We start from the raw sequence: 9,759 nt of genomic DNA, 5'->3' as shown, positions 1-9,759 counted from the left end.
TAAGGACAGAGGGATGTCATATGCTGTAAAGCCCTGTGAGGCAAATTGTGATTTGTGATATTGGGCTTTATAAATAAAATTGATTGATTGATTGATTGACTTCTCCTCTAATCATCACGCTGTAACCTGTGACAGGCTGTAATGCTACCAGAACAATTGCACAGTCACTAGGGGTGTGCCATAACATTTGTTCATGATAATACCAGTATATTTTTTAATATCATATGAAAAATTCATATTTGGGAACCCCAATAGGACAGATCTACTGGCATCGACCCATGTGAATGGAAAAACAATGACGAATGCAAGCTGCATCTGCAGAAAAGTCTGCAAGAACCCACGCGGCCTAAAAATACACTAGGCCAGGATGAAATGCATGGAGAGGGAGGATATACTGCAGCGCACAGGATTTGATTCTGGTGAGACGTAGGAGGAGCCCAACCAGGAAGCACCCCACAGAGACCAGTCCCTCCGAGCAGTAAACCCTTCTAATCCTTGTAGAAGAGTCCCAAATATGTTGATAAAGTGGCCTTTAGCAAGCAACAAGACCCCATGGTCACAGTTTGATGCTGAGGTGAGCAAGAGCCTGGAAACCACATGCAAGGGAGAGGTGGATCGCCAGCTCGAGACCACGACAGCTATCATAGTCAGCTATGCAACCGAGAGGTTTGGGCGTGTCGAGGATGGAAATATCAAGTCCTCCTACAAGATGAACGTAGAGCCACCAAGATATACCAGCTGCGTCAAGAGCTTCAAAGCCTGAAACAACAACATAAGAGGGCAAGCCAACAGAAGAAGCAAGCACTCTCCGAGCTTCGAAACGTCCTAAGGAAGAAGCTCATGCTCCTTTGTAGGTCAGAATGGCAAGGGAGGAGGAGAAGGAAGGAAAGAGCTAGAAAGTGCGCTACTTTCATCTCCAACCCTTTCGCCTTAACTAAGAGGCTACTAGGAGACAAGCGAAGTGGCAGCCTAGTGTATCTAACAGAGGAAGTGACCCTGAGAGAGACCAGGAACTGGAGCCTCATTCAGCCCTCATAAGTCCACAACCTCCAACAGTGGGTTTTGATATGAGGGAGCCTAGCTGGAAGGAGATCCAGAAGGTGGTGAAAGGAGCCAGGTCAGCCTCTGCCCCTGGCCCCAGTGGAGTTCCATACACCGTGTACAAAAACTTTGCCAGCACTTATAGAAAATCCTCAGGGTGATCTGCCGCAGAGGAAGAGTTGCAGATCAGTGGAGGGTTGTTGAAGGTGTATGGATCCCCATGGTAGAAAACTCTAAGAACGTCAGTCAGTTTAGAACCATCTCACTGCTGAGCGTTAAATGCAAGATATTTTTCAGTATCTTGTCACGAGGACTGAGGGAGTTTCTTCTAAAGAACAGCAATATTGACACCTCTGTTCAGAAGGGTGGAATCCTTGCCTCAGTGACTTAGTGGCGCTGGTCATGGCGACACGCAGCAGCAGTGTGTGAGATGAGCGTTGGTGTGGCTGTTTTAAGTGGCTGTATTAAGTGTTCTTACTAACTTTTTTAACTAACTCTTTTTAACCACTTGTGGAGGATAATGGCAGCAAGAACTCACTCTAGTTTGGGGGGTATCCTTTTCCTTCTGACGTTTTTATGTCACATTTTACTTGGTGCTTGTGAGCATGGGAAACCTCTCCAGTACAGCCGTGACTTCTTACTTCTGCTCCGTGACTCCGGGAAGGGCATCGTGGACTCCTCGACAGCTTTACCCATGGAGATTATCCGGCTGAATCCTTCTACTGGGAACCGGAGCTGGTCATCTGGGCCGAAACGCACCAGGAAACGGGGGAGATGCGGCGGTCTGTGCCAGAGGCTTAAGCGGCAGGGACACCGTCGGATACCGCTGCCCACTGTCATCCTGGCTGACGCTCAGTCGCTCCGGAACAAAGTGGAGGAGCTTCAGGGCAACGTCAAGTACCTTGCAGAGTACAGGGACACCTGTGTCCTGGCCCTCACGGAGACCTGGCTTAAGGAGCATGATCCATCCTCGGATCTGGAGATCGATGGATTTGGAGTTCCATACCGCCTTGACAGAGACCCCGCAGTGACCGGGAAGTCACTCGGTGGGGATGTGTGTCTCTGTGTTAATAAAAACTGGTGTACTACGGTGGTTGTCAGGGAGACATTATGCACCAAAGACATTGAACTATTGTCTGTATCACTGCGACCCCATTATTTACCCAGAGAATTCCCACAGTTATTCATCACTCTTGTTTATATTCACCCAAAGGCTAACGCCGATATAGCCACTAGGGCTATGCTAAAAACAGTGCAGCAGCTGCAGGGGATAGCACCGGATGCACCGCAGTTCATATTGGCCGATTTTAATCACTGTAAACCATCAAAGTCCTTTTACCAATATGTGACGTGTCCCACTCGACATGGAAAGTGTCTGGACCTTTGTTTTGGTTCCATAAAGGGAGCGTACAAATCTTTCAGAAGAGCTCCGCTGGGTATGTCGGACCACAGTGCGGTGTACTTAGTCTTACAAATCTGTCCTGAAGAGAAACAATCCGGAGAGACGTTTGGTTCCGGTTTGGTCAGAGGAATCAATTTACTGTCTCCAAGTTTGCTTTCATGATACGGACTGGGATCTGTTTATAAATGTCTGTGAGGACCTGGATGAACTCACTGATGTTGTCTCCTTATATGTTTCCTTTTGTGAGAGCTCTAATTTCCCTTATCCTAACAATAAGCCGTGGGTGACAAAAGGTGTCAAAAAATAATTAATCAGAGGACTATTTGCTTCTTGCAGGGCGACACCACACAATATAGAGAGCAGCTCAAAAACTAGCTCAATGTTGCCAGGCGCAAGTATAAAGACAAAGTTGAGAGCATGTTAAGTACAGGCAGCTCACGCCCTGCTTGGGAGGGCGTAAAATCTATGATGGGGATGCAACACAAGAAGTGTAACATATCCCTTAATGGGAAGCCTGATCTGGTCCTCTCGGACGAACTGAACAGTTTTTAAAACCATTTTAATGCCTGTGACTTTAATGACGAACTGTCAGTTTTTAAAAACACTGTCTCCTCACAGAACAGTGTTGTTGTTGACAGGAACACAGTTTGTAGACTTTGTCAGCGTGTCAAGGAGAGGGAAAGTCCAGGCCCGGATGGCATTGGAGGTCGGGTCCTCAAGAACTGTGCTGTCCAGCTGGCAGATATTTTTAGTTTTATTTTTTTCAACATTCCTCCAGCTTCACAGGGTCCCTTCACTCTGGAAGAATTCTATTATAGTTCCAGTACCCAAATCTGCATCTCCAAAATCACTAAATGACTTCAGACCTGTTGCACTGACCTCCCTTGTTATGAAGTCATTTGAAAAAATTGTGAAGGAATCACTTCTGACCTGTGTCCAAAATAACTTGGACCCACTGCAGTTTGCCTACAGGTCAGGCAGAGGTGTTTAAGATGCAGTTGGCACCCTGTTGAACTTTGTTCTAACTCATCTTGAGGGAGCCAAGTCTTTCGCTCGTCTTTTATTTATTGATTTCTCGTCCGCTTTTAATTGCATTCAGCCACACATTTTAGCAGAGAGATTAAGGGACTCCCATAACATTGATCCTGGTCTTATAGCCTGGGTTATTGACTTTTTAACAGTGAGACCACAACGTGTGAGGGTTAATGGTGTTCTGTCAGACACTCTTGTCTCCTCCACTGGATCAGCAGCTAGTTGTAAAGATGGCTTGGTCTTCCTCATAGCCTGTGCAGCTCCGCTCTGTACGGCACAAGCAACACCCTGCAACTTCCAATCAGTGGCCTCACGGAAGAGTTCATGGTGTCAAGGACATATGAAGTTCTGCAGTACAGGGAATCCAGGGATCCAAAGATGGCATCAGCTGGCATCCAGGTGTGTACAGGCAGGAAGTGGAGCACAGAAAAATCTCTCGAGGTGGCAGAGTCAAGACTCCACCAGCGCAGAGGGCGCAACCAGGGTTAACAACACTCAAGGCAAAGAACAGCAACACCTTGCTCAGGAGGAAGTTTGGGCAGGCATGGGGGAAGTACGAGCCAGCAGGAATCTGGGAATGGGACATCAAGGAGCTTGGACTTAAAGGGATAGTTCAACATTTTGGCAAATTCGCCTATTGCTGTAATCCCTATAGTCATATGGGTGGGTACATTACCTTTAATTGTCAGTGCGTAATGTTCAGAGATCGGTGGGACAGAGCTGCCCGCTGAAATGGAGGTGAATGGTACAGGTCCCTCTCTCCCTCAAAACTAATCAAATACACCATCAAATGACTCCAAAACACTCTTGTTGACAACACATGGCTTGCGCATTCCCCACGCTATGAAATAATAATGTATAATTAAGTAATATTACGACACATGAAGCAAATACTCGGAACTACTTTCTTGAGTAGCCATTTGCGGTATCGTCAGCTGGACGCAGCAGAAGGTTTTTGTAAATCATGGTTTACACATGTATTGTAAAAGGTTGCAGTAACAAGCCGAAGACATGGAGCAAAGTGAAGTTTCACGTAATTCCAACCAGTAATACGGACAGGATGAAACAATGGCTATTTGTGCTGGACATCGACCCCAACACGCCTGTGGAAATGGTCCGGAAAATGTTTGTGTGCTCCTGCCATTTTTTACCGGAGGACTACAGTGAAAGGATGGAGCGCAGAAGCTCAGGAATGGTTCAAACGCTTTTCTTGGAAGATACTGTCATACCATCTGTCGGCATCACTAAACTAGCAGACGTGGTAAGTGATCGTTGTGTATTTTGCTCACCAATCCCTCTGCTGTAACGTTACCTCCATGTTGAATAACATTAGCCTACAAACCAAGCATGGTAAATAAGGCTGAAATGCAAATGTTGTTGTGGTTATGTTATGGATAAGTGCTTGCCCAGAGCATATAGTGAAGTGACTGGCATTACTTCTCATTGTTGGGAATAAACAGACTGCTAGGGAACATTTTATGTTGTTGTTCCCTCAGGAGTTGTGGTGATTTAGGAGTGTGGAGTTAGCATGTTCTCCCCGTGTTCCAGTGATTATTTTGAGGCGTACTCTATATTTATATTGCACAGGTGTACCTAATAAAGTGGCCAGTAAGCCCCACATTTACACCACCGGCTCTGGGTCTCCCCTCAGCCCCTGGTTGCTCGGCAGCCTCAACCTCTCTTCTTGCTCTCTCTTCTTCCACAACCTGTAACTCTTCCTCTGTATATTCTGGCTTCTTCTCAACAAACTTGTTGTTTTGATGACGGGAGTAACTGCACTAAACATACGCTGTTTGAAATCACTCCGCCCAGCAAGTACTGTATGTCTGGAATGTCGTTCCGGCTCTGCATTTGGCTTCAAAACAACTCTGTCTCGTAATATTACATTATTATTTCATAGCGTGGTGAATATGTAAGCTACAAGTTGTCCACAAGAGCGTTTTGGAGTCATTCGATGGTGTATTTGATTAGTTTTGAGGGAGAGAGGGACCTGTACCGTTCACCTCCATTTCAGCGGGCAGCTCTGCCCCACCGATCAATCCCTTTAATGGGAAAATGTGCTGCAACAGAAGATCACCTGGCCCAACATATGAAAGCAGACTTCCATCGCACCAGATTTTTAGTCCAAGCTATTTATGTCCTGCCAAGTCCTGCAAACCTCCACACCTGGGCGAGGGTGTCTGATTTGTTGAAAGACCCAAAATACCCAATGACCTCAGGTCAAATCAATGATGATTTGTCCCAGCGCATCCGTAGGATGTATCTTTCATCTTCATATCGTCAAGAAGAACGTCATTGCAAAAATACCCTGAAATATTGTGATATTATTAGGGCCATATCGCCCACCCCTAACAGTCACGTATATGTAGTTTTTTATCGAGCCGCAAGCATCATGTAGGTTTACATTATCGAAGGTTTATGGGGAGGGGGGGCGAATGAGATCACTCTGCAGGGAGGGTAGCTCGTAGTAACTCACTAAAAGAGTCTGAGAAGTTTGGGGCTGTTCATAAAACATTTAGGATGCCATAGTTTATTACACACTACTAAAGCAGCTCCTCTTTTTGGAACAATCACAGAGTCGCTAATAATTTCACTTTCAGCCATGTTTGTTGTTGATGTGGGTAACAGTATGACGCCAATATGTCAACAAAATTAACAAGATGGCGCACTTCAACAAGATGGCGCTGCGGATGGCCGCCTCGGGACTTCGCTCTCTCTTACTTCTCCTGGTTTTATCTGTTCTTTTTAGCTTCCTGCTCCCCCTCTCTGGTCACCTTCATCAGAGAGGAACTCTTACACATTGGTCAGTCCTGCACTGGAAATTTGTTGCCAGTTTTCAACGTTTTGGGGCAAGCACGCGGGAGCGCTGGTCAGGCTACGGCAGCGGGGATTATGTACTCCGCTCCCGTCTATACACCTGGCAAGTCCGCTCTCTGGCAAATAAGATGGACGAGTTGCTGATCCTAACTCATAAAAACTCTGAATTAAGCAGATCTGCCACCCTGTGTTTCACTGAAACCTGGCTCAGTGAACACATCCTGGTCAAAGCGGACAGCACCACGGAGCTCTCAAGGAAAACAAAGGGAGGAGGAACGCGCTTCTACATAAACGAAGGTTGGTGTACAGATGTCACAGTGGTGAAGAAGTTGTGCAGCTCTCACTTAGAGACTTCACCACGGGAGTTTTCCTCGTTTGTTCTGGTCGGTGTTTACATTCCACCTCAGGCATGTGTAACGGAGGCGTTACAAAACCTGGCTGACCAGATGACAGAAATGAAAAAAAATAATCCAGACTCCCTGCTCATTATCCTAGGGGATTTGAACAGAGCAAACCTCTCTCACGAACTTCCAAGATATAAACAGCATATAAAATGCCCCACCAGGGACTCCAACACACTGGACCACTGCTACACAGCTTTAAAGGACGCTTATCGCTCTGTCCCCCGTGCAGCTTTGGGGCTCTCTGATCACTGTCTGCTCCATCTCATTCCGACCTACAGGCAGAAATTAAAAACTTCTAAGCCTTTAGTAAGGACTGTACGACCTACAGGCAGAAATTAAAAACTTCTAAGCCTTTAGTAAGGACTGTAAGGAAGTGGACTGAGGAGTCAAAGCTGGAGCTGCAGGCCTGCTTTGACTGCAAAGATTGGAGTGTTTTTGAAGCTGCAGCCACAGACCTCAACCAACTGACTGATACTATGACATATTACATCAGTTTTTGTGAGGATATGTGTGTGCAGACCAAGACCTTCTGCACATTTAACAACAACAAACCCTGGTTCACACCCAAACTCAGGCGGCTGTGCCAGGCCAAGGAGGAGGCATAAAGAAGCAAGGATTGGGCCCTGTACAAGCAGGTCTGTGGTCATGAAATCCTTTGAAAGACTGCTGTTGTGCCACCTGAAGGACATCACAGGCCCACTCCTGGACCCCCTGCAGTTTGCCTACCAGGCAAACAGGTCGGCGGATGACCACCTCGACTCCCCGAGGACTTACAGAAGGATCCTGTTTGTGGACTTCAGCTTGGCGTTCAACACCATCATCCCTGAAATTCTCCACAAGAAGCTCATCCAGCTCACGGTGCCTGCCTCCACCTGTCAGTGGTTTACCAGCTTCTTGACTGACAGGAGGTAGCGTGTGAGGCTGGGGAGCATCATATCCAGCTCCCGGTCCATTAGCACTGGCGCCCCTCGGGGGTGTGTCCTCTCCCCACTGCTCTTCTCCCTGTATACCAACGACTGCACCTCAGGGGACCCTTCTGTGAAACTCTTGAAGTTTGCGGATGACACCACAGTCATCGGTCTAATCCGGGACTGTGATGAGTCTGCATACAGACAGGAGGTGGAGCAGCTGGTGCTCTGGTGCGGTCAGAACCGCCTGGAGTTGAACCAGCTCAAGACTGTGGAGATGACAGTGGACTTCAGGAGAAGCCCCCCGACACTGCCCCGCCTCACCATCCTCAACAGCACAGTGTCTACTGTGGACACCTTCAGGTGTCTGGGTACCATAATCTCTCGGGACCTGAAGTGGACCTCCCACATAGACACTGTCCGGAAAAAGGCCCAGCAGAGGTTGTACTTCCTGCGACAGCTCAGGTCATCCAGTCTGTTCTATGCACATCCATCACCGTCTGGTTTGGATCTGCCACCAAACTGGACAGGAACAGACTGAAACGGACAATCAGGTGGGCAGAGAGGATTATTGGGACTTCCCTCCATCGAGGACCTGTACCGGTCAAGGGTCAGCAAAAGGGCCGGAAACATCACTGTAGACCCCTCGCACCCCGGACACAATCTGTTCAAACTCATCCCTCCAGTAGGTGCTACAGAGCACTGTTCGCCAAAACTTCCCGTCACAGCTGTCGCTCTATTGAACTCCTAACAGTCACAGAGTGGCAGGACAAACAAAACTTGCACACTTGTATATTGTATATTCTTTTATATTTGATGTATATTTGTATATTTTTTGTATATCATCTACCGGAGTCAAATTCCTTGTATGTACACACGTACTTGGCTAATAAAGCTGATTCTGTTTCTGAAATATCGCAAATATCAGGATATGAATTTTTCATATACTAAAAACTTCACCGGTTTAATGCATTTTGGCGGCTCATATTACACACTCCAATTTAAGCAGAGACTACAAGACCAATCATGAGCATCTGCTATCATAAAAGTCACTCATATTTAACTACTTGATACGTGGACCCTGAGTTTTGCAACATTTTGTGTGTGACTTATTATCTGCTTTAGTGCTCCAAAAAGTAGGAGAAGCTTTAGCCCAATAAAAGCTGTAACCAGCTCAAAGAATTACAGCTCAAAGAATTATTTTAGAATGTTGCAGAGGCACGACAGAGCCATTTCATTACCTGAAAATAATCTGTGCTGTCTGGCCAAAGGTGTTGAATGTCTGTAAAACATATAAATACAGGTATCCCTGAAAGCATATTTGAACCAGTGAATGATAAAGGATACATTTCTTCAAAGTAGTCAATGTGTGGAGGTTGCAGTATGTCCAGAGCAGACAGCACCTATGGAGAGAGTTAAAGCAAAGGTATGTTATTACCAGGTTGATACCAGCTGAAAGACAGAGACAGCTGAGGACATCTGTAGTCTACTTTTCAGTAGCCTTGCTATCTAGGCTAGCATTGCTAACTGCTAACTGTGAGAATGTAATCAGTGTCAGTGGAAAAGCTTACTACTAGTGCTGCTAGTGTAGTGGCCTGAGGGACTCTCCTGAAGTGAATCTACTTATTTTTCCTTTGCCAAGGAAGGGCTTGTCTGTAGCTTTTTGATGGGTAGCTTTCATTCACACATTCACAGTTGGTTCAGGATTCAGACCTCATAATACAGGGGTGACAAACATGTGGCCCATGGGCCAGAACCAGTCTGCCAAAGCGTCCAATCTGGCCCACTTTGACTTTGCACACCTAGTTAGTTAGTTAGTTAATTCATTTATTGTCCACAATGTGGAGATTTGTCTATGGTCTCATAACAAACAACAAGCAGGACAACACAACAACAACAACAACNTTTCATTCACACATTCACAGTTGGTTCAGGATTCAGACCTCATAATACAGGGGTGACAAACATGTGGCCCATGGGCCAGAACCAGTCTGCCAAAGCGTCCAATCTGGCCCACTTTGACTTTGCACACCTAGTTAGTTAGTTAGTTAATTCATTTATTGTCCACAATGTGGAGATTTGTCTATGGTCTCATAACAAACAACAAGCAGGACAACACAACAACAACAACAACAGCAACAAAGGAACAAACAGC

General features: G+C 46.3%; 1 protein-coding gene across 6 annotated transcripts in view; it reads right to left on the bottom strand.

The window, feature by feature from the left end:
* nlk2 (nemo-like kinase, type 2) overlaps nucleotides 1-9,759 on the bottom strand; it is a 176,548-nt gene that overhangs the window by 61,118 nt on the left and 105,671 nt on the right. For all 6 annotated transcript variants that reach the window (XR_007570637.1, XM_050056055.1, XM_050056040.1 and 3 more), the window contains exon 3: nucleotides 8,952-9,007. Coding sequence is in view for 5 of the 6 variants with exons in the window: in XM_050056055.1 (XP_049912012.1) it covers nucleotides 8,952-9,007 (56 nt within the window). In the remaining variant the exon portion in view is untranslated. The remainder of the gene's footprint in view (nucleotides 1-8,951; nucleotides 9,008-9,759) is intronic.

Source organism: Epinephelus moara, chromosome 2 (genome assembly GCF_006386435.1).
Source record: "Epinephelus moara isolate mb chromosome 2, YSFRI_EMoa_1.0, whole genome shotgun sequence".
Lineage (NCBI taxonomy): Eukaryota > Metazoa > Chordata > Actinopteri > Perciformes > Serranidae > Epinephelus > Epinephelus moara.
Note: the sequence above shows the minus strand (reverse complement) of the source record. Positions and strands in the feature narration are given on the sequence as shown.